The sequence below is a fragment of the Amblyraja radiata genome, chromosome 7 (genome assembly GCF_010909765.2).
Source record: "Amblyraja radiata isolate CabotCenter1 chromosome 7, sAmbRad1.1.pri, whole genome shotgun sequence".
Taxonomy (NCBI): domain Eukaryota; kingdom Metazoa; phylum Chordata; class Chondrichthyes; order Rajiformes; family Rajidae; genus Amblyraja; species Amblyraja radiata.
In genome coordinates this window covers 28,044,172-28,070,027 of record NC_045962.1, presented here as the reverse complement: position 1 = coordinate 28,070,027, position 25,856 = coordinate 28,044,172, and the positions used below count along the sequence as shown (strand labels likewise).

The following is a 25,856-nucleotide window of genomic DNA, read 5'->3' as shown; positions in this document are numbered from 1 at the left end:
CCCTGAATGCTTCTGTCATCTTCTGATAAACATGTTGACCACTCTAGGTACTGCAAACCATTCATCTTGAGATATGTGATTCAAGAGCACCTGGAATTTTACTCAAATTTCTCATTATTTTGCACTGAAAGAATACTAATTCTGTGACCTGGAGATGGATGATGATTTTCCCTTATGGCACGCAACGTAAGGGATTATGGTGTAAAGGTGTAAAAACCCAATAGTACTACAGTAATTAGGTAAACTCATGTTTATTTAAGGCTTTGAATACCGTTACACCCATTCTCAATTCATGGATGAGAAAAACAAAATTGCACAGTGATATTTATGACGAGTCTATGATCCAGTGTTTTGGGTTTGTCTTATTTTGTTTTATCTTTGGCAATATGTATTTCAATTCAATGTTGAATTAATCCAAAGGTTACATAGTTGCATCATTATATTCTAAGTGGAAGATTATTAATCCAACAAATGTGTTCTGAATCTTACTGTGATTTACTAGGTCCAAATTCCTTTTATCCACTTTGCCGAAAGAATTCACCAACTATTTTATAAAACATTTTTGATTGTCTTCTTGTCCATCAATCCACCAATAATCAATTGTTTAAATTTTGTTCTTTTTCTGTGATTCTCTGAAACAGGAACGTTCTCAAGTACTTTAACATTGGATTTGTTTTTCAATTCATATTCGATGTTCTTTCAGAATCTTTAAACCTTTTTTTATCCTCTTCCTCTTTAAGTGGCTCTAAACAGCATTTTCTTTTTGCTTTTGTGCATTTTTAGATCACGAATCACCTATGGACCAACTAGAGTTGAATGTGTTCCTATAATGTGGTAGTTGACCTTGAACATTAGAATAGATTCAATCTAACCAAAGCCAGTTATAACTTCAACCTAGCTGCTTGGACATAAATCACACATTTAGCTAAATATGCCAACATGTGATTTTCTTTTATGATCAGCATTGAATGTTAATCAGACAATTTCAATGATCTAGCCGACAAAACTTGCAGAATTCTTTCCTGTTTTATTACCTCAAGCTGTTGAAATCATTTTAAATGATTCAAAGAACTTGATTATGTTAACAGATCAGATAGTTCTACATTCTGATTGCTGTAGAAGTTCATGGTGATGTCTGTTCTGATTTGAAAATGTTTATTTTGATTTTATTGTAATATTAAACCACTAAATTGCAAATTGGCACTAGTATATCATGTTGTTCTGATCCACCGTGTCTGTACTGTGAGTACATGTTTTGTTAGTGATGATATAATGTACTTCATTAATGTTCATATGGTAATTACATAGTAATTCCCAGATTTACCTCTTTTAGTACAATATATAAATATTATTTTCATACAATAACTGAGGTTTCTATTTTGTTCATCTCTTTTAAATCTCACGTTAGATACATAGACCATCTTAGTTTTTCCTCTCTGACAAATTTTGATCCGATCAATTTTTGCTCTGATTCACAAATTCTCAATTGTTCTATTTGAATTCTTTGATCTTCATGTGTGAATTTTCCAAGCATCAGTTTTAAAATTATATTTTTACCAATTTGAACTCCTTTTCATGATTTAACAAACTAGTATTCAATCATTAGTTTTTCTGTTCCATTTACTATTATGTATGTTAGCAAGATTCCCTTTTTTAATTATCCCATTTCAAGGCATTTCTCCATTCTCTTCTCATAACTCATTTTGTGACACTGGGGATCAACCTTATGGCTCTTTTCCGCACCACTTCCAGACTTCAATGCTTCCTTTGTGTGTCCATGACCAAAATTGTAATTGAGTTATGTTCTAACCAGAGAATTTTACATTTTCAGTGTGACATCCTGCATTTCATATTCTACTGATTTGCCAGTATAGGTCAGCAGTCCGATTTCAACGTTAAATATTGCTATGGAATGATTGGACATACTGATTCTAGAAATCTGCCTCATCATAAACTCCTTTCATTTTTTTTCTTGAAGCTGCTGTGGTTGATCAATGGCGCTGGGATGTTGGTCATTATTTTCACCCAGTGTTATACTTCTCTGCGCTATATTTAATTTGCTGATTGTGTAAAAATGTAATTTAGTTAATTAACTTCGAAGGTTCCTTTATGTCTGCTCATCTTTAACTTTTTTCCTTCTATGATATTATGTACAACTGGCCATTTTTTTAAGCTCTTGAATTCAGGTTCAAAGGTTTAGACAATAGGTGCAGGAGTAGGCCATTCGGCCCTTCAAGCCAGCACCGCCATTAAATGTGATCATGGCTGATCAACCACAATCAGTAGCCCGTTCCTGCCTTCTCCCCATATCCCCTGACTCCGTTATCTTTAAGAGCCATATCGAGCTCTCTCTTGAAAGTATCCAGAGAACCGGCCTCCACCGCCCTCTGAGACAGAGAATTCCACAGATTCACAACTCTCTGTGTGAAAAAGTGTTTCCTCATCTCCGTTCTAAATGGCTTACCCCTTATTCTTATTTCAAAGTTCTTTTATTGTCCCAATTAAGGTACAGTGATATGTGAATTACCATACAGCCATACGAAAAAAAAACAACAAGACACACAACTACACAAAAGTTAACATAAACATCCACCACAGCAGATTCCCCACATTCCTCACTGTGATGGAAGGCAAAAAAGTCCAATCTTCTACCTCTATATTCTGCCGCGGTTGGGGCAGTCGAACCAATCGCATTCGGGGCGATCGAAGCTCCCGCAGCCGGAGGTTGAAGCCCCCGCGTCGAGGCGATCGAAATTCCTGTATCGGGGCGATCGAAACTCCCGCGGCTTGGAGTTCCCGAAGTCGGTCTCTGACCAGAGACCACGGGCTCCCCGATGTTAAGTCTGCAGGCACCTGCGGTTGGAGCTCCGAGGTCGATCCCTGGCAAAGGGATCGCGGGATCCGTGATGGTAAGTCCGCAGGCATTCCCGGTCGATCTCCAGCAAAGGCCGCCAACACCTTAATGTTAGGCCGCATTGCGGACTGAGATACAACACGGAAAAAAATCGCATCTCCGTTGAGGTAAGAGGTAAGTTTCCTCCAACTCCCCCCCACCCCCCACATAAAACAAGTTAAAGAACATTAAAAACATACATCTAACACATACATATTTAAACACAAAGAAAGGAAGGGACATACAGACTGATGGCGAGGCAGCCATTACTTTAATCGCCATTAAATCGGTTAATATAAACGAGAAACACCTGTCATTGATGTACCCCACATATTATTTTTGCACAGACTTCACCTAGCTGAGGGTCTAGTTACATTGAAAACACAGTGCCATAAACATTCATTGTGTTCTTTTGCCTCCCTAAATCTGACTTATTGTCAATCTATTGCATTATTAAGAGGATGAAGAAAACAAGCACATAAAAATAAAATAAAACATCAATGATACTAAAGGCAAAGATATCCAATTGAGTCAAGGGATCAGAAATGATTGCAATAAGAAGTGACAGAGAATTCAATATGCTGTGAAAAGTCTGATCTTACCAGGCCTTTGAGGTACCTTAGGTAAATGAATAGAAGAGATGGCATTCAATTGAGATAAATTCACCATTATTAATTTATGTTGCTGTTTTTTGTATCCATACATATTGCAAAAATTTAGAGACTTATTGTAATTGATTCTGATCCCTTGATGGGATGTCTTTACTTTTAACATAATTGGTGGGAGGGTTTTGGACATTTTGACAGCTTTCTCCCCTCTCCTACCTAAAATCTGCTAACTGTATGGGTCACTCGGGGTCATTTATGTCGGTTCACACTTTGGAAGGGCTGTTAAACGATGAAGGGGCCATAATGTAGCTCTAGCTTGCATCAAGTAAAGTCTGCATGGAATCATTACTGCTATGAATCACTCAGTAATTACTCAGCAGTAGAAATCCTGACAGATTTTCCCTCGGAACTTAGGTCAACATTTTTTGCTGAGCTAAGGGTAACTGAGCATCACAATTGTATTGACTCCTATATGTAACCAGGTTACATCCGGTATAAATGATAAATCCACCCTGGGTGCTTCCCCATTTGAATCTTTCTATCAGTAATTGGGATAAATACTTTGAAACCTTTTCAGAAATTCTGTGACCAGAGCTCTACCATCAACAGCATTTCTCTTGCACAATATTTAACTATTGCATAGTGATGCCTGTAAATTTAGTTGGTCTGGCCATATTGAGAACCAGTAAACTGGTAACAATTTAATTTCATGACATTAAATTAACAGAAATTCTAAAATGAGGCTCGCAGACGCTGACAAAATCTACTTCACTTCAATTTGTATAGAATTTGAGGCTTTGATAATATAGCAGGCCATTCAGTCCACCATGCGTGTGTTGACTCACTGAAAGGACAATCCAATCATTACCATGTATGTCCCTGCTCTTTTGCACAACGCTGCAGTTAATTCACATATCTCTAATTCCCTTTCATAAGTCACTATTGAATTTCTTTGTACTACCCTTTGGTACAATGCATTCCAGATAATGACCACATGCTGTGTTAAAGAATGTCATTGAATCATAGAAATTTACATCAGAAAAGATCTATCATGTCCATGTTGTTCAAAAAAGCAGCTGTTTCCCGGTTTTTGGTCAGTAGCCCTCGGTTACAGCTCTTCAATGCTCTTCAGTGTGTTTCAAATGTGATAAACGATCCTGTCTCCATTGCCCTGACAGACACAGAGTTCCAGACCTCTACTACTCTTTGGGAGACAGAATTTTTCCATTGCCCTCCTTTCATCTTTTCTTAAATCCTTGTCTCTATATCTCTCTGCCGATGGAAATAGATTCGCCTTTTCATGCTGCCTAGATTATCATATCTCTTTTATATCTGTCAGTCTCCTTTGTACCAAAGAATATAACCCCAGAATAGTCAGTCACTCTTCATAACTACCTGACTGGATGACCACGATGTTTCAGGCTAAAGAACTGTGTCTCGAAGCAACACAGGGGCCCCACAGGGGATGGTTCTCTCTCCCTTCCTGTTCACCTGGGACTTCAGATATAACTCGGACTCCTGCCACCTGCAGAAGGTTTCAGATGGCTCTACAATTGTGGGCTGCATCAGTGAGTAGAGGGAAGCTGAATACAGAGGTGTTGAGTGGTGTGGGCTGAATCACCTGCAGCTCAACACCGACAAGACTAAGGAGTTAATGGTGGACTCTAGGAGGAGAGGAACATCCCTGTCCCGTGTCTCCATCAGTGATGTGGATGTGCAGTTTACCAGGGAGTACAAATACCTTGGAGTGTACCTGGACAGTAAACTGGACTGGTCCAGGAACGCTGAGGCCCTGTACAAGAAGGGACAGAGACGGCTGTACTATTTGAGAAGGCTTCGCTCCTTCAACGTCTACAGTAAGATGCTGCAAATGTTCTACCAATTGGTGGCAGCCAGTGTCATCTTCTTTGCTGCCGTGTGCTGGGGCAGCAGGGCGAAGGTCGCGGACACCAATAGGATCAACAAACTTATCAGGAAGGCTGGCTGGCGGAGTTGGATTCATGGGAGGTGGTCTTGGAGGGGATTGAGGAGCATCCTGGACAATACAGCTCACCCCCTCCATGACACACTGGTCAACCTGAGGAGTACCTTCTGCAACAGACTGGTTCCACCAAGATGCAGCACAGAACGCCACATGAGATCCTTTGTCCCTGTGGCTCTCAAATTGTACAACTCCTCCCCATTCTATCGTAAGGTAGACTTACTTCCTCCCACCCCCCCCCCCCCCCCCCCCCCCATCTTTGTACATCCCCAATATGTTCCACTCATCACTTTAATTTCATGTTTCATGCTTTTAAAAAAAAATTATGACTGTTGGCAGATCAATTTCCCTCCTGGGATAAATAAAGTTCTATCGTATCGTATAAACCATAACTCTTCAGTCCTGGAAATATCCTTGTAACTCATTTTTGTATTTCCCCCTGTTGTACAATGATCAATCTGTGCATTGTAGTCTAACTATAGCACAATCCCTGCTCTTTACTTCAACCAAGAAAACCAAATACTAGATACATAGAAATATCAGCTGATCCACTTTAGCCACCTCTCATACTACTTTCAGAGATGCACCGCATATGAACCGGATCATTGAAATCTTTACGTGCTGCAGCTTTACGATCATTTTAAATGCAACAGCAACAACAATAACTATAAAACACTGTTATTCTAAGTAAAACAAATATAACTTGCCATGTTTTCTCCCCCCACACCCCTTGTTTTCTCAGCTTTCCTCCCCCCACTTCTACTTAAGTCTGAAGAAGGGCCTTCAAATCTTTGGCCTTCCATTCTCTCCACAGATGCTCAGATTTTGCCTGACCCACTGGATTACTCCAGCACGTTGTGTCTTGCTCTGGCCACACAATCATGGGTATAGAGAGAACAGAGCAGGAGACTGAGTACAAAATCCTGAGGTGATCCTATACTGGTGGTCAGCAAGGAGGAAGTGTTGTTGCCAATCCAATGAGAAGGTTGTGGATCCAGTGGCATTGGGGGGGAGCAGGGACCCTCTTCCCTGAGTCTGACAATAAGTATGGGAGGGATGATGTTGCTGAACACTGAGCTGTAGTTGATGAACAACAGCCTGACGTATGATTTCCTGGTGTCCAATGGGCAACAGTGGGGAGCCAGTGAGGTTGCATGCGTTTCTGATCTGTTAATGAGGTAGGTGAATTGAAGTGGATCTAGGTCATTACTGGGACCGGAATTGATTTGCATCATCATTTCATAACGCTTCAGCACAATGGATGTGAGTGCAACCGTTGAGTTGTCATTGAGCCAAGGCACCTTGTTCTTCTTGGGCATGATTGTTATGATGTCTTTATGGGGACCTTGGACCGTAGTTCTGAAAGGTTGAAGGTGTCTGCAAAAACATCAGAAAAGAAAGAGCTCAGGCATTGCAAAGAAAAGTGGGCAGTTAAAATAAGACTTCAGTGAGAGAAAGCAAAGTGGAATGTAGAAGCTAAGTTGGTCCAGGCTTTGAGAACATGGCTGGGTATAGAATCAGGACTGGACGTTTTCTGAGGGTTCACCCTCATGGAAGGGTTGTTTGACAATGGCCAATGATGACAATGGCCAATGGATACTGAGATAACAGGGTCATTGGAGACTGTGGGGGGACAGTGAAGGGTCAATGTTTTGAAGGGAGCATAGAAAGCATTGAGCTCATCCAGAAGTGATGTGTCATTGTCACTTGAACTACTCTGTTTCTCCTAATACAGGTAGAAATAAATTGCATGCATGCCCTGCGACCGTTGCCAAGCACCTGTCTTAGCCTCCAGTTTAGTCCATCGCATTGGCCTTCTGAAGCTCATACTTGGACTTCTTGTATGGCTCTGGAATGCCTGATCACAAATTTGGTCCCCAATAGATTAAAGTTCTCCTAGTTCATCCAAGGCTTCTGGTTACTCCAAGATCCCTTTATTTCTCTGGGTTACTTGATATCCTACCATTTAATGTGAATTCCATTGCATTGTTGCTCTGTTCAAATGCATTACCTCAATTCTTCACTAGGTTGAATTCCATTGGCTACTCTATGCATACTTTATAGTTGAATTTAGCAACTTCAGTAAACAACGTAATCACGGTCCCTACATTTTAGTCCAAATCATTCATATATGTCATGAAAGACAGGAACTCTGGTGCTGTTTTCAGTAAAATTCCAATGCATGTAGTCCTCTTGTCAGTAAAATCTAATGAGTATTTCACTATGCTTTCTCTCACTGTTTTAATCTAACCACTCATTTTTCTTTCACTGCACGAGCTTTTACTTTGCTCGCCAATTTAGCATGTCATGAACCATGTTAAAAATCTCCATAGACCACGATGAATGTACTATCCATACCAACTTAAAAGTTCCTTTAAATTAGGTGGATACTATCAAACCAATTGGCTAGCTACCCAATACTGCTTGTGCCTGATTATTTGAGCCTTTTAATCCCGATTTAAGCAATTCCTGTGAGTTTATTTTTTTTTACAGTAATTTTCCAACCACTAATGTTAGACTGACCCACTTCAGTTAAAGAGATATATCACAGAGAAACAGGTCCTTTGGCCCACACATCAATGCCCATCTACACATCTTCCATTTGCCTGCATTAGGACTGTCCATGTGCCTTGCCTGTTCATGTGGCTGTCTAAATGCTTCTAAATGTGGTGATTGTATCTGATTCCACTATCTCTAGCAGTGAGTGTAAAATATCGATCACTCTCTGGATATAAAAAAAATCCCGCAGATCCCCTTTAAAACGCCTTCCTCTCTCCTTAAAACTATGCAATACTTCTACCACAGGGAAATGTTTTTATTTATCATACCTGTGCCTCTCCCAATTTAAAATGCCTTCCTCTCTCCTTAAAACCATGCAATACTTCTACCACAGGGAAATTTTTTTATTTATCATACCTGTGCCTCTCCCAATTTTATATACATTTTTGTCAGATGACCTTTCAGTTTTCTTTTCTCTAGGGAAAACAAGCCTGGCCTAGCCAGTCTCTCCCCATAACTAATGTTGTCCAATCCTGGTGTATAGCTTTCTCCTTTCCTAAACAAATAACTATATTAATAGTTTTCCGATACCTGTCATTAAAGAAGATTGCAAAATTATATACATAGCCTGCACTAATTCCAAGCTTCCTTCCACACGAGGATACATTTTATCAGAGCCTGCTGATATTTCTTTTTTTAGAGATATTAAACTGTTAATTAAGTTAAACTGTTAATTAGAGATTATTAAAATTGTCTTCTCTATCGTTATAATTTCCAGATTTTTACATTTCTTGTGTAAGTACCTTTATCAACGCTGTTCAATGATGATAGATGCAAAGTGATCGTTCTGAAATATATACATTTCCTTCTTCACACATAGCCCACAATTTTAGCCTGTAATGATACCTACCTTTTACTTTGTTACTCTCTCCATTCAGATGTTTACAAACTGATGAGGAATTTCTTTCATTTCACCTATCAACAATTTTCAAATATCTTCTTTGCCTTCCCAACTTCCATTTTAATTTCACCCATATGCTTTATTTTGGCTTATCGCAGTGTTGAGCTCTGACTTTTCATACGTGTATATTCCTTGCCATACATGGAGTCTAGATCAGGGAGTTTCTCTCCTTTCTTATTGGATACATATTTGGCCTGGACCTTCATTATTAATGCCTTAAATGACCCATAATGCTCCCCTACTGATTTACCATAAAATAATGTTTCCAGTCCTCTTCTGCAAATCATAGCTCAGTCTGATAAAATTGGCCATACTGTGATTTAGAACATTTGTTCCTGATCTATCTCTGTCCTTTTCTATAATTGTTAAATCTCAGTAAACTGTAATCTCTACCTCGAAAATGTTCTCTACTTTGTTTTTTACTTGGTCAGGTTGATTCGCTAAGGCAGTAATTTATCGGCCTTTCTTTTGCTCAGATTGCCGTATACTGCTCAGAAATGTCCTCATTAATACAGTTCTAGAATTCTCCACTTTCTACATCCCTTATTTGATTAATGCCCCAGTTTTATTGAGGTTGCAACCTCCTACCATGGCTGCCTTGGTACTTGGGTACTTTTCAGAACTATGCCTGCGTATCTGCTCTTCTATCTCCTTCAGCTTCTGTGAGGCATTTAGCACATTGCTTATAGAACATAGAACAGTACAGCACAAGAACAGGCATTTCGGCCCACAATGTCTGTGCCGAACATGATGCCAAGATCATGACTTCTCTACCTGCACGTATCCCTCCTTTCCATGCATATCCATATGCTTATCCAAAAGTCTTGTAAATGCCACTAGTGCATCTGCTTCAACTGTCACCCCCAGCAGTGCATTCCAGGCACTCAACACCCTCTAGGTAAAATAACTTGCCCTGCATATCTCCTTTAAACGTTGCCCCTCTCACCTTAAAACTATAGCCTCTAATATTAGATTTTTCAATCCTGGGAAAAAGATTCTGACCGTCTATCCTATCTATGCCACTCTTGTAATTTGATTGCCTCTGTTGTGTTCCTCAATTCAGTACACTTGGCTTTATTTTATCTCTCCTTATAGCTGTAATTGTTTCCTTAACCAAATTGTTAGAATCCCCACATCTCCAACCTCCCCCCCCCCCCCCCTCCCTGCTGTTTTTCATCCCTCTCTACCTTTTCTGAAAATCATTACCAGGAACATTGAACCCCTATTTTGGTCCCTAAAAATCCCATGTTGGCTGCAATGTCATAATTACAGATATGCTTCTGTGCCCTTGCCTTTATTTCTTAGACCCTTAGCATCAAAGTATAATCAATTAAGTGCTCTCAGGATTCTTTTTTCGCAGCTTTTGTTTTGTTTTTTGCTGCCTCCCAAGATAGTCCATGTAATTTTCGCACTTGCTTTCTAATTCTTGACTTTGAATCTGGTTTTGCCTTTTTTTCCAGAAGCTGCAATAAGAAAGTAGTTTATTCTTTGCTTCAAATAACAAAATGAAATGAATGGTTGAATTATGTTATGGTCAGGAAGTGTTTCAGATATTTCAATTTTGAGTAGATTATGTGGTATTAATTTACACACATCTGACGATTAATTGTTTTCATTTTTCTATAGAAATGGTAATATTCATTACCAGTAATATGAAAATAAATTGTTAGATTACCACATTTAAGAAATTTCAAGGGTTTTATGTCTGATTGTTATATATCTAGTTCAGATCATTAACATAACTCAAAATTTGTTTCTGTCATCATAATAGCTAATGAAAATACCTTACTGATGGAAGAGGGAATGACATTTACTATAGGTAAGTATTGACATCACAGCTGATGGACTCTAAATATTTAAAATGCACTTCCAATGCTCGGACAATGAGTTGAAAAGCCAAACTTACAATATGATTTTTCTGAAGAAAAAACTGACATGGTATTTACGTTTCACACTAATCATAAAATGAATTTGCTCTAAATAATGAAAGCATTTTTGCTGCTTTAATATTACGATAGCAAAATCATTGTGAAATGTGAGGAAGATACAGGGATGCTTTGGGGTATATAAGCAGGCTAAATGAATAGGCAAGAACATGGAATACAATGCCCAAAAATATAACGTCATCCACCTTGGTAATAAAATAAATGTAAAAAAACTTTAATGGTGAGAAATTGAAAGCTTTTGGTGTTCAGAGGGCCCCATGCTGCCCATTTTCATAAATCATTGAAAGTTAACACAAAGGTACAGCAAGCAATTAGGAAGGCAAATAATATGTTGGCCTTCATTGCAAGAGGATTTGAGTGGAAGAATAGAGACATCTTGCGCCAATTATGTAAGTCCCTGGTGAGACTGCATCTGGAATATTGAATATTGTGTAAGCGTCTGGCCTCCTTACCGAAGAAAGGATATCATTTTGATAGAGGGAGTGCAGCAACAGTTCATGAGATTGATTTGTGCGAAGGTGAGTTTGTCATATAAGGAGAGATTAAACAGACTGAGTTTATACTCCAGAGTATAGAAGAATGAGAGTTGATCTTATTGAAACAGAAAATTCATAAGGCTTTTGACAGGATAGATGTTGAGTTGATGTTTCTCCTGGCTCCTTGTTTGTCTAGAACAAGGAGTGACAGTCTTAAAATAAAGGGTCAGCAATGCAGGAAGAGTTGAAAAGAAATGTCTTCACTCAGAGTGTAGTGAATCAGTTGAATTCTTAACCCAAGTGCGCCGGAGAGGTTCAGGCACAGTATATTCAAAACAAAGATTTTTTTCGATGTAGATATTAAAGAAAATGTGAGATATGGGATTAGTGCAGGAAAGTGGCATTAAGGTTAAAAATCATCTGTAATCTGACTGAAGAGCAAAATAAGCACGAGGACAAATGATTTCTGCTTTTTCTTAAATTCTAAAGTAACATTTCATTAAATATTCCATATGTTTAAAAGTTTTGTGACTAAATATTGGCAAGCAGTTAGATTTTGTCAATGTATTTTTCTTGCATTGACTACTTTTGAGTTCATGTTTGTGGTATTCCCATCTTATTGACTTGAGTGTGTGGTTTAACATTTTTAGTACTCAGCTCCTCAGGGTAACTTATTGAAACATTACAATGCTGAATTCATAACCATGTAGTAAACGTTTGTTAGAACACAAAATATGAAGCATGAGGAAAGCCTCATGTATTGATTGAACCTAATGCCTTGAGTTAAAGTTTAAGGGGGGTTAATTAAGTGCTTTAAAAAACCCCAAAGGATTTGATGAAGTAGATAGAGAGAAAATCTTTCTTTTAGTGATGAATGCCACCACCTGACCTTGAAATTAGACCCAAATCACCCTGAGAATAAAAAATAAGAAATCTGGACATCATTGAGGGTAGGCTGATTTTAAATGTCAAAGTTAGGATTGTACAATTGTTTTAAAAATAGGCAAGAGTTGATGAAACTGAGGCAGATATCAAGATCACCCATGGTCTATTTAAATGATAGTGGAATAACAAGGAACTGCAGATGCTGGTTCACACCAAAGAAAGACATAAAATGCATCAGACAACATCGGAGAAAATTGATAGGCAGCATTTTGGGTGGGAACCTTTCTTTAGACTGATTGCACGGAGGTGGGAAAGAAAACTGGGAGAGAGGAGCGGGGGGACAGAGCATGGCCGTTAATAGGTGAACACAGGTGATGTATCAGTAAATGTATCAGAGTGGTGAATCTCTGGAACTCTATGCCACAGAAGGTAGTTGAGGCCAGTTCATTGGCTATATTTAAGAGGGAGTTAGATGTGGCCCTTGTGGCTAAAGGGATCAGGGGGTATGGAGAGAAGGCAGGTACGGGATACTGAGTTGGATGATCAGCCATGATCATATTGAATGGCGGTTCAGGCTCGAAGGGCCAAATGGCCCACACCTGCACCTTTGTTCTATGTTTCTATGGGGTTTAGTGGAGCTCTGAAGGACGAGATGGCCAGTTTCTGTCCTTTGTTGGCAGTACTTTTCTTTCCTATCCAAACATCAAACTGGATTTAAAAAGAAAGACTTGGGAGGTCAGGCAGTATCTATGGAGAGAGAAAAACAGAGTTAACGTCACAGCTCAGTGAACTTTCATCTGAAATTTTGATTCTCTCTTCACAGATACTGCCTGATCTCCTGAGTATTACCAGCATTTTCTATTTTCTAACATCTGTAGTTTCAGGCATTTCAATTAGTGAGACATAGATAGTTTGGCTACGCAAAATAATTACACTCCAATACAACCCAGCAGCTATCAAATTGTAATGTGATTGATGCAGCATGAAATTAGTTGGAATTCCAACATGATGGCAGTTGAGAAGGTTTTGTCATTTTGACGTGTTTTAGAAGCATTAGTGCAAAGTTTTAAAATTAGCTCTAGATCTATAAATGAAATATTTAATGATGGTAAAAAATGTCCTTTGAGCAACCCTATTTGTCTTATTCCTTGATCAATGGATTATACCAAGCATATCAGGCTTCGAATTAAGAAGTTTCTACACATAACTACATTACCTCAACTGTCTAATTGTTTTCTATTTCACATTTAACCTGCTGTCTTATAACTTCTTCAAAAATGTACCAGTAATTTCATCTTTTCCAGTTCTGACTTGCCCTCTAACTATGTATAAGTCACCATGCAAGGAAAGTACAGGCATCTAGAGTCCAACTTTCTGTGATAACTGTGTAACTATCCTTGTATGTATCATCTGAATTCCAGAACCAATTTTGATGGAAGGTTCGCCAGAGTTTAAAATCCTGCAGGATGGATGGACAGCTGTTACTACAGATGAGCTGAGGTGCAGATAATTATTTTTTTAGTTGATTTTATTTCTGAAACTGTCCTTTGTGCTACTAGTATTTGTTACTAGGAATCATTTGCTAAAATGTATTTGTTGCATTTTCCCCCCCAAATAATGTATGCATTTTCGTAAATGTTATTTTATTTAGGTCAGCCCAGTTCGAACACACTATAGTAATAACCTCAGAAGGAGCAGAAATTCTAACCAAATTGCCGGAGGAAGATCAAGGGTAAACAGGAAAAACGGACGATGCAGGAAAGGCATTTAATCGACTTCCTGAGGAGAGAGCTTCAAGGCTGCACTGTTATTACCACCACCGATGATCACTGGAACTGGGTCAAAATTTAACTATATTGGAAATTTATTGCGCTTGGAATTTGATACTTTATCTATTAACATGGCTTCTGACATGTACCTTTTTAATAAATAGTTTGAGCATTAGGATGTTATTTTAAGTGTCTTTGGCTCCAAATCTGCAATTTGTCAAGATAAATGAAATATTTCACCGAAGTTCCAATATCATGTTGAGAAAGATGCGATCTAAATTATCTGCCGATTGGAGTAATCCAATAAAGAAAAACAGTTTAAAGAGAAACAAAGGTTGCACAGCTACCTATTCGTGTTTGAGTTGCAAAATTATTTCAAAGGGAAAATGAAACTTGTACATACTCTATATAGAACTGAGCTCATTTTTAATTTAAAGCCATTGAAATACCTGACATGATGGGAATCACATTTTTGCGATAACGTTACTCGTGCTGATGTTTACAGATTAACCAACAAATTATTAACCATTTGAGTTATCAGAAATGAACTATTTTGACAACTGATCGCATTATGCCAATTAAAATGAGCATTGTTAGAAATTGTACAGTGTTCATAGAAGATATTACTTTTGCATTTTGATAACTTTAAATGTTTCAAGTACGTGTCATTGTTTTTCACTGGTTTATTTTAGCACCACGGAATGACCTGTTTGAAAAGTTTCTACCAATGTAATATTCTCTTAGCGAAATATAATGGTTATCACATCGTCATATTTTCCAGGAAAATATCTGCTTCCCGGAGATACTTATGGTGGACTCGTAGTGCAAGAAATGTAGCATGGTCTTTAATATCCTCAAATTATTTCAATCGTGTTCTCTATTCACTATTTATCCGAAACTTCAATTCACACAACAACGACGGGATTTATGACTCTTTTGATGTCTTTTTGCAATGTTGGGTTATTATCCCCATGTACACTAAAAAGTGCGGGTGGAAATTTCCCTTCACAGAACCGAATTAGGAATTTCAGATTTGTATCTTAAAATGTTGATGAGAGAGAGAGAACCTAATGTAACCAGTTATGGATGCAGAGTGGAATTGTGATATAGAGATATGAGAGATTAGATTGTAAAACTATATTTTATTTAATAAAATATTATCATCTTCCTCCCAGCTCAGCTATGTTTGGGCATTTCCTGTTACTCGTGAAATTTGGATTGTTTACAATTATACATATACCGTTCTCGGTAGTTAGTATTTTTGTAGGCTATCCCAGAATATGAAGTACATTTTATGTTTAGGAAATATGATCACAAATCCCACAGATTGTTTTCGATTGTTTAGTTTTCTAAAAATAAAATTGTAGTATCTATTTTTTTGTGGCATAGTCCAGACTGTTGAAAGTGTTAGCACATTTGTTTTTTTTAATTACCTTTTGTTTTCTATCTAAATAACAGTTCACACAGTATTTCGTTCCAATCAATTGTTTCTGTACGGGCCAGTCAGCAAGCTCAAGAGCTACCTGTTTTTTTGGCGATAGATTGTAAGACTGGCCCCCAAGGAAATACCAGGTATTTGCCTATAATAAACTTATAGACAATGATTACAATATAATATAATGGGCATATGGATCAACTCTAATGCAGGGGCCTCCAAACTTTTCAGCATGAGGGCCACATTATATATTTGGCACATTTTTGCGGGCCGTACACACACACACACTCACGCACACACTCACTCACACACACACTCACTCACACACACACACACACACTTACTCTCACACACACACATCCACTCACATACCAACCCACACTCACACACACTCTCACACACCCCCCCCCCACACACACACACACACACACACACACTCACCCACCCACTCACCCACCCACACCCCCCAACACACACACACCTCCACACACACCTACACACACACACACCTCCACACACACCTACACACACACACACACACACACACACACACACACTCACTCACTCACTCACTCACACACTCACCCACCCACTCACTCACTGGGGCCGCCGTTGTCGCCGATCTTCACTGTCTCCCCGGGGCCATCGACAGTAACCTGTCAGCAGCTGCACACAAACCCTCAACTTGATAGCCTACAGCAAACTGATGTGTAAGTTCCCGCGCTACCACAGAACCCACTAAATAGCCCGCCGCACGGAACGTGTTAAGAGCTTGCTGCGGGCCGGATAAAATCTCGTGGCGGGCCAGATGTGACCAGCGGGCCATAGTTAGGAGACCTCTGCTCCAATGGATGGTATCGTAGTTGTATATCCTGTGGATTGGAGGGTAGCTAATGTTATCCCAAGAAAGGAGCGAGAGAGAAAAGGGGGAATTATAGGCCTGTTAGCCTGACATCGGTGGTGGGGAAGATGCTGTAGTCAATTATTAAAGAGGTAATAACGGCGCATTTGGATAGCAGTAAAAGGATTGGTCCAGGTCAGCATGGATTCATGAAGGGGAAATCCTGCTTGATTAATCTTCTGTGATTTTTTTGTGGATTTGACAAGTAAAATGGATGAAGGAGAGCCAGTGGATGTAGTGTATCTGGACTTTCAGAAAGCCTTTGATAAGGTCCCACACAGGAGATTAGTGGGCAAAATTAGAGCACATGGTATTGGGGATAGGGTATTGACATGGATAGCAACTATTTACAATCTTTATACCTATAAAAGTCTCATCTTGTGTGTTGATTGTGTGTTTGTTTTTTTTCTATCTTCCTCAAAACGCTATGCGCTAACGCTTACATTTTTACATATTCTGACACATTTTTCCCCTCCACATCTTAATCAGGTTCACTTAAGATTTAATCCTATATATCACCAGTTATTCATGATTAAAGTTTAAATAAAAGCCTAAAACCTCTTCTCACACAGCCTTTTTCCAGGCGCTTCCAATGATGATGTCACAATGCCACTCTCAGTGCACCAATCACAATGGGCTCTCAAGCTGTCGAGTGCCCCACCCCCCCAGCCCCATCACCTTCCCCCACCCGGTTATTCACACCCCCCACCCCCTCTCACCCCTGGGTTATTCACACCCCGCGCCCCCTCCCCCCCCCCCCCAGGTTATTCACAACCCCTGTCCCCTCCCCGGGTTTTTCACCTCCCCCCCCCCCCCCCCCCCCCCCCCCGCTGCCTCAAAAAGGTAGCCAACATCATCCAAGACCCACACCATCCTGGCCACACACTCATTTCACAATTGCCATCGGGAAGAAGGTACAGGAGCCTGAAAAATGTAACATCCTGGTTCAGGAACAGCTTCTTCCCTACGGCCAAGCAAGCAAGAAATTCAATGTCCTATTTGGGACATATGACAATAATCCCAATCTCTTGACCCTTGCCCCTCACCCTCCTGTCCCCCCACCCGCACCCAATGATGAGGGAGTCCAGAACCAGGGGCCCACAGTCTAAGAATAAAGGGGAGGCCATTTAAAACTGAGATGAGAAGAAACTTTTTCATCCAAGAGTTGTGAATTTGTGGAATTCTCTGTCACAGAAGACAGTAGAGGCCAATTCACTGGTTGAATTTAAAAGAGAGTTAGATAGAACTCTAGGGACTAGCTCTCGGGGATAGAGCGACTGGGCTTGTATACACTGGAATTTAGAAGGATGAGAGGGTATCTTATTGAAACATATAAAATGATTAAGGGATTGGACACACTAGAGGCAGGAAACATGTTCCCGATGTTGGGGGAGTCCAGAACCAGGGGCCACAGTTTAGGAATAAGGGGTTGGCCATTTAGAACGGAGATGAGGAAAAACGTTTACACCCAGAGAGTTGTGAATCTGGAGTTCTCTGCCTCAGAAGGCAGTGGAGGCCAATTCTCTGGATGCTTTCAAGAGAGAGTTAGAAAGAGCTCTTAAAGATAGCGGTGTCAAGGGACATGGGGAGAAGGCAGGCACAGGTTACTGATTGTGGATGATCAGCCTTGATCACAATGAATGGCGGAGCAGGTTCGAAGGGCCAAATGGCGTCCTCCTGCACCTATTTTCTGTTTCTGTTATAGGTTCTGAACAAAATAACGAGTATTTTTCTAGATTTTGTGACAGTCTATTTTCAGCAAAACAGAATTTAAATAAATTAAGTCATCACTTAGGGTGACGGGAGGGGAGACGTTACAGATGAAAGGCGCGTTGGTTTGCAAAGCTTCAAGTAATAAACCGCATTGGTGCATTTCACCATTGAAAGTCTAACTGTTCCAAGCAGGGCAATAACATTTTATATAGAATTATTTGGTCGTTTTGTCCCTTTGCCAAAATTGCAGGTCTTTAGCAGGTCGATTCTCACCGATGTTTTAAAAAAATTAAAATGGAGTGCGATTTTTATTGATTGTGGGTGAAATGATTGTTTAAATAAAAATCGCATCATTCTTATGAGACCGCTGGTGTTTAACCTGCTTTAGAGTGGGCCACGGTTCACGGTCGTTAGTCGTAAACGCAGAAATTTGCAGAAACAAGATTTGTCATTTTAATTGTGGGTATAATTAAATTATTAATTTAGTACCGCGTGTGCAGTTAGGCAATCGGACTGATACACGGCGCATAGATGTTTTCGAATAAGCCCATTTTAAGTGTGAACGATCGTATAAGCACCACAGTAAGATCGTGTTTTGTTTATACGTGAAAATTCAAAAACGGCAAACAATCCGATCGTGAACATACTTTTGATGTTAAAACGGGGTTTTGATTAACTGTCTTTTAAAATGATTGTAATTAGGCATTAAGTGTTCCGTTTTTCACGTGAGGTGAGAGGGGGCAAGGTAACACGTTTATAGTGGGACAACAGAGTTTAGTGCATTCTAAATGTACACGTTTGCTTGCACTTTAGATAGTTCGCAGCTTTTAAAAAATGGTGAAAACAGGTAGTTTTGCTGTTGGGATTCGTGTGGCATCTGGACACAATCATACACACGTCGGAAGAATTAAGTAAGATTGTCACGTCAGCCCCGAGTGGTTTTCAGAACAGATTAATTCTGCCTGTTTACAAGATCTTTAGATAAAAATGTCTCTGTTCATTTTAAATATTAAAGGAACTGAACCAAATCGACAACTGAACTGTTCGTGGTGTAAATTTCATCTGAAACAGGTGTCTAGATATTTCTGTGTTTAGTTGGCAGCAGTTTCAGACACCGGCTTCTTGAAACCAATTCTAGAATTACGTATTTGTACTTAATACCGTAATATCAGCGATCATTTTCTATTCTCAGGGTTACAATATACTACTCCGGTATCCAAATGTTTCCACGTAATTAATTATCGGTTGTAATTTGGTGCAAACTGAATCATGTCTAAATTGCTTCACGATATAGATTAGTTTACTAAGATATTACGTTAATTTAATGATTTATCGTGGCAGTGTATAATGCAATAAATGGGAAATATATCGTTGATTTTCTTGATCAATGTTTGTGCTATAACTACATCCTCCTTACGATCCAGTCCTGTTAAAACGTGTTCTCTTTGCAAATACTGTATTATTTTTGACGAAACTCGTTGGCAAAAACATATTTTTGGCCTGTAACACTTAAATTGATGTATTTTACACATTTCCTGTCTCTGTAAACAAAGCACACACTAACAAGCTCATTGGCATCGGGGGATGTTGAACATGTCTACAGTACAAATATTTTTATGAACCTAACACATGAATAAATATGCATATCAATTTGTAGAGCCTCAATTTTAGTGCTTAATTGGCTTGGCCAAGAGAAGACTTATTTAAAACATAGAATAGGCCTAAGCAGTTGACTGTAATTAAATATTTCAGTTGAGGCTGGGCACTGTTTTTGCAGCTGACATGCAAATTTTCACCACCAATTCTCACTGTTTTATTGCAGTTCTCAGTCGGAGACAGTCGGCGGAAGCAATGGTTTGATAGACGATGGAACATTTCACCTACTGGTAATGCTCCGAAGATTTATGAACAGCGGGGCAGCAAGAATCTGAATTCACAGAACCCTGTGAATCCTTTACACAGTAGCAAAGCAATCACTTTATTTCAACTGAGAAGCGATACATTTTCTCTACCTAACTTGTTTAACAGAATACTAAAGCACAATTTTCACATTTTGGAAATAAACATGCATTTACTCCAACTCTATTTTAAAACAACGATTTCAAAATAATTGAATTACATAGGTGCGTTCAGGAACAAAAATGTGCCACATAATTAAGTGACAGCAAAGTTTATAGAAATTGGATTATTTAAGGGAAACACAAGTATGATGAGAGTATTGTGTTACAGCAGTCTTTGAAAAATCGTTGCTCGTTTCTTGATTGGAGTAAAGACTTGTAAGTGTAAGACTGAGCGCGCTCTTGAATAGTAAACCTCGTTTCAGTTCACTGTCAAATGGCGAATATTATTGAACAACCAGCATTAGAATTCAAATAAGCAGATAATGTTAAATTATTTGAAAACACAAAAATAATCAGAATTCCCTGTACAAATAGATGGAGTGATGAATTTCTACATGAGATATTATACGCGGTAAAATGTCCAATGTATGTTAACATTTGGCATGTTATTTTTTTTTAAATATCACTGTTAAAAATCACTTAATCTTTAAATACTCTTGATTCCAGCTGTACGCATTTGTGTTACATCAACCACGGTTTACACTCACTGACCGCCAGAATCTCATCAGAATTCAAATTACACCGTTTATCGCTGTATGTGAAGTATTTAAACCCGAAAATGCATTTTAAGTACCTTTTATTCGCCCTTCAAACAAAACAGTGCAATTAATCTCCCAAAATGAAGTATGCCTTTCTAGATATTTTATATCATTCTCGGGTCGCATGTGACATTCAAAATCCTCAATGTATCATCAATATGCTACATGGTTCTTTTAAATATGATGTCCGCGCACATGCATCTCCATGCAATGGTTTGGCTCACTTGTTTAACGATGAAAGGATTGGATGATGCAATTGGTGTTAAATATATGGCTAATTATGCGTATGAAAATTAAGCATCAGAGTTATGCTAATGGGAGCCGCCTTTAGCTGTTTATCAGAGCTCTTGAGACTGACGTTTAATCAAACGAATCTCTAACTACTGCACATGCAAGCGTGTGTGTTCTTTCACCATTATCACTTCTTCATAGATGCATGTTTGTTCCATCACAAGCGTCACCATTTTTAAATATATCAGTATATATAATCTAAGTGAGTACAGCGTGAAACAAAGTTTTGATAGTATATTAGTAATTGTTCAAACTATTTGATGTTATTGCCATTTGCATGTTGAAATTAATCCATCTCAGTTATGGAGTGCAACGCATTTGGAATAATTCTGCCAAATTTGCCTGTATGAGTAAAATTATGTCTTTCTAATTTATATATATTTTCTCCAGTGCCAAAAGTTTCAATATAATTAAACAATCGTCTATTGATGGAATAATTGAAGAATGTGCAACATATTTGCATTATAGCAAAACCAATTCAGTGCAATGAAGTTGACATTATTTACATCATCGAACGTCCACTAAACTTTCCCAAAGGTCTTCTTCGGCAGTCAGCTGTGTTGGCTATCATTGTCGTTAACAAAGACAACACAATAAGTTTGTTTTTAATATATGTTAGATCTTTAAAGGTAGAAAACTTTCGGATCTGAAACACTGAGTATAAAGTAAACAAAAGTGATATCATGTCTTTGTTAACCGGTTTTCAAAATTATGGCAGACAATTCTGTTTTAATATATTCGATTGTATTTATTATTGGATACAATTTGATACTATCGGATACAGATTGAATTTGAATCTTCAAGAGATGTGCTGAATTGACACGGTCATTTGCAAAATTGCACGAGCAACACATAGTTATTCTTGAAATCATCTGATTAAAAATGCTAGGGGCTTTAAAACAACGCTTGAACCAAAGTATTAGTAAATCGGTTTTCAAAATTATGGGATAGAATTTAGTTTTTTAATGTGTTCTTCGATTGTATTTAGTATTGGGCAGTACTGATTTAGTTTGTATTTTCAATCAATTGAAGAGGTAATTTGCAAAAATTGCATGAGCAACACGTAGTTATTCTTGGAGATTTAAAAAAAAGTTAGCCAGAGGCTTACAAAAAAGCCAGTGAAGTGTAGTTTTGGAGTTTTTCTTGCAGAGCCCTGGGCCACGGCTGTGACCGACAGACATCGCCTTCCTTGGCAGAAAGACCAGCAGTGTAGCCAATCAGAGGAGCACGTGGTGGAGGCAGACCTATCAGCGCGCTGTGGGTGAATATTCATGAGGCATCGAGTCAACCCTTTCAGGCGAGTTTGTGTGTATCCACCGCATCATGCCTCGACTTTGTCAACCCAAAAACTCCATTTTATCATGAATGGAAAGTGAAAAAAAACAGATTCGCTTAAATTGGGATCCTTCTCGGCCGGAGTAAGTAGTAGAAGAAACAGGAGTGAAGGGACAAGTTGGGAGGCGTACAATGACCATGACTGCAATGTCAGAAAACCTCAACACCCCCATCTCGGGTAAAGCAGTCTTTATGGAGTTTGGACCACCAAGTCAACAAATGTCGCCTCCCATGTCTCACGGACATTACTCCATGCACTGTTTACATTCCGCCGGCCACTCTCAACATGACAGTTCCTACAACAATGTTTCGTCCTTCTCTCGCTCCCTGGGCTACCCCTACGTTAACTCAGTCAACAACCATTCCGCCAACCCTTACATCAGTTCAGTGCAGTCGTACCAAAGCAACTCGAATCTGGCCCACACGCGGCTGGAGGATACAGGTAAGATCCGCAGGATAAGTCAGCCGCTAAATCTAATTTGCTGCAAAATACGTGGGAGACGGTATGTTACAGCAGCGTCCAGCCAACCCAGCGAGAAAATTTGTAGCACAGAACTTCGCATCATTCTGCCTCTGATCTTTGTAATTATTTATTGCGTAACGCCATAAACAATGCATGCAATTATGGGTAATTATACGTAAATCGTCGCTGATAAAAATAGACAAGGTTTTTAACTGCCGTGTTAAATGTGTCGTTATCATGTTGAGGGTAATTATGTGTTGGATCCGCATTGTTATGTTTACTTTCGCCCTCTTTTAGGAACAGAATCAGATAAAGGTACCGTGGTGGAGAGTGGGGAAGTTAGGTTTAACGGGAAAGGGAAAAAGATTCGCAAACCCCGAACCATTTACTCCAGTCTGCAACTGCAAGCATTGAACAGACGGTTCCAACAAACCCAATACCTCGCTTTGCCCGAAAGAGCAGAACTTGCTGCTTCCCTGGGTTTGACCCAAACGCAGGTAACGGACACATTAGACTAGATTACTAAACTCATCTGTGTTACATCAAATGTATCATACCTTCAAGCAAAATCAAATATCGGCAATAGGGCATTTAAACGTAAAACCAACCTCCCCTCGAGCACAAACACTTTAGTTCGGATTTCAGAGCAAGTTTAAGAAAACAACGCAATTATATGTTACACTGCATAAGCGCGTGTTTCTCTTAGAGCAAGTTTAGACATTTCAATCAAATGAAGTTTAAATCCATAAAATGCTACTGACACGACGGGACCATTCACACACACACGCACAATGTGTTCATGAACGAGTAGACAGCATGAGTTGTATGTTTACCCAACCAAGTGTTTGCCAAACTATTTTAACAAGTTACTGAAAGAAGTGCGTCATCGTGGTGAAAATGATACATCATTGTTTTGCATCGTCTAGCAGAGCTAATCCGGATTATTACATTCCCCCCATTGCATTCCTTTTAACATTTTAATACTTCGACGTCTTTATCATGTTATACAGGTAAAAATATGGTTCCAGAACAAACGCTCGAAGTTCAAAAAACTGATGAAACAGGGAAACGGCGCGTTGGAAAGCAGCGTCCTTGCAAATGGCAGGGGCCTGTCGGGATCATCCCCTCCAGTTCCTCCGGTCTGGAACACCTCATCTGTGGGCAAGACTTCCACAGGGACCCAGGGAAACTACATCCCGAGCTACACGTCCTGGTACCCTCCAGCGCACCAGGAATCTATGCAACAACCTCAACTGATGTAAAATAGCCGCCCTTTTTTTGAAAAAAAAGGCAAAGGACACTAATCCAAGAAAGCAGTTTCTGAAGTGCACCAGGCACTGAGCAGACATGCACAGATGTGATGCGGAGCGAGTTCCCAGTGATGAACAGCTGTCAGATCGGCGAAATTTCTATTAGAATTCGTTTGGAACAGGCTGTGGGCAGGGAGACTCCGGGGTGTTCTTCCCCGGGACAGTTAGAAAGCCTTTGTTACAAGTTCGTTGTATTCATCCTATTCAGATATAGGCAGGCTTTATATCGAGTGCAGACTCCCCATTTAGGATGTTAGGTCTGTAAACGGGTGACTGCCAGGCAGCGCAGAGGTCATAACAGTGGGAAAGTTCTTAGTGCACGCGGTCGTCGTTTTTTTTTTGTAAATATTATTTAAATACAAATTTTAGTGTTTCTCTTTGTTTTTGTGGAGTGTACATGATGCATAGTGAAATGGGATCTTAATATTTACCTGTGGAAATTGAACCGTGATACTGAAAACACAATGTCTAGCGTTCTAAATGTAAAGGTTTAGTTTTATATTGATAATGTTAACTTATTGCTTTGTATCTTTGAATCTTTGTAAATATATTATAAAGTCCATTCAAAACAGTAAAATTATGATTTTAAACAATGACGCCTGCGTTATGAAATCCTCTGTGTATTCATTCCAAATACAGAACTGCAGGGAATTCCTGCATTATACATTTTCAATCTTCCCACCGATTTAAATAATGAGATGGTCTCAATTTCGTATATTCTAATAATATGACGAGCAGATCAGATATCACTCTCGGTCTGTGGGGAATTGCGTTGGATGCTGCGAGATAGAGTGAATTTTACAAATTAAATTTCACAGGTGCCAGCAATATTTATGTCCATGTTTACATACATACTAACCGCGCAGTTTGCATTGAATTTCACCACGTGGAATTGTTTCTGACCGCGACTATGGCTCGTCATTTAAGGTCAGTTTATTTCGCCGCAGCCAAACGCCAGTTTCCCTGTCACGTCTAACCTGTACTACTTTAAATTGGATGCAATTATTTTTACAGCAATTAGAGCACTTATTCCTTTTCAGATGTGTCTATCGCTCTTATAAGCTCTTTTATATACTTCTTGCTACACAATAAATCTCTTTTTCAGCGTTGAATGACAGGAAGCCACTACTGTGTTAACTAAATAATGGGTCAAAGAAGCAGGTGCTGCAGGATAAAAAAATCCCTGCCGTTTGTTCGAGGAGTTGAAAGCTGTGTCATTTCTAGAAGGGACAGATTGGGAACTTCAAAGAGCCTGTTGTTTTAGGATGATGGGCTAGCTGCGCTTTTTTTCAGCAGTCTGCGCCGATTTGCTATCAATTTCTTGGAAGGAACAGAATAGATGCTAAATTCACCAACACTAGTTACCTCAAAGAAGTCATTCAATCAATATCCTTACTTCCCCAAAGAACTACTAAATGCATCATTGCAAAGATATGTACATATATATATATATATTTGAATAGAGCATGCTCCAAGGACATTTTTTTTGTCGTGAATAAGGCCTACTGATATTAACAAAGTAATATATGAAAATACATATGTAAATAGACGTTACATATTGTACAATATTTTGCTTTTCTATCACGATTAAATTATTACAAGATAATTTGTTAAAACATTGCTGTTGAAAATCTAAGACAAAGGTGACACTAACCATTATACATGGCAATGCTGGGTGTATTAATTTAAATGAAGCTTGGCTGAAAATCCTGGTTCCACAAATTAAGGCAG

At 39.1% G+C, this 25,856-nt stretch overlaps 2 protein-coding genes across 4 annotated transcripts in view; both read left to right on the top strand.

Moving 5' to 3' along the window:
* metap1d (methionyl aminopeptidase type 1D, mitochondrial) overlaps positions 1-21,815 on the top strand; it is a 140,966-nt gene extending 119,151 nt beyond the window's left edge. The window contains exons 8-10 of one of the 3 annotated variants that reach the window (XM_033023954.1): positions 10,714-10,761; positions 13,671-13,749; positions 19,890-21,815. In XM_033023954.1, the coding sequence (XP_032879845.1) occupies positions 10,714-10,761; positions 13,671-13,749; positions 19,890-19,998 (236 nt within the window). In that variant the 3' untranslated portion in view covers positions 19,999-21,815. Of the gene's footprint in view, positions 1-783; positions 1,529-10,713; positions 10,762-13,670; positions 13,750-13,900; positions 14,192-19,889 lie in introns of those variants that run through there. The other 2 variants (XM_033023955.1, XM_033023956.1) reach the window with 2 other exon arrangements.
* A 204-nt stretch (positions 21,816-22,019) lies between these two features.
* On the top strand, positions 22,020-24,721 carry dlx1 (distal-less homeobox 1). The gene is made up of 3 exons (XM_033023957.1): positions 22,020-22,794; positions 23,113-23,312; positions 23,826-24,721. Exons 1-3 carry the CDS (start codon positions 22,485-22,487, stop codon positions 24,075-24,077), a joined length of 762 nt encoding a protein of 253 aa, XP_032879848.1. The 5' UTR covers positions 22,020-22,484; the 3' UTR covers positions 24,078-24,721.
* The last annotated feature ends 1,135 nt before the right edge of the window (positions 24,722-25,856 follow it).

What these genes read in the sequence shown, in the direction of transcription:
- dlx1 (XM_033023957.1), top strand. Translation starts at nt 22,485, where the DNA reads ATGACCATGACTGCAATGTCAGAAAACCTCAACACCCCCATCTCGGGT. An exon ending in CACGCGGCTGGAGGATACAG is followed by an intron (nt 22,795 to 23,112) that starts GTAAGATCCGCA and finishes GCCCTCTTTTAG; the next exon opens with GAACAGAATCAGATAAAGGT. An exon ending in TGGGTTTGACCCAAACGCAG is followed by an intron (nt 23,313 to 23,825) that starts GTAACGGACACA and finishes CATGTTATACAG; the next exon opens with GTAAAAATATGGTTCCAGAA.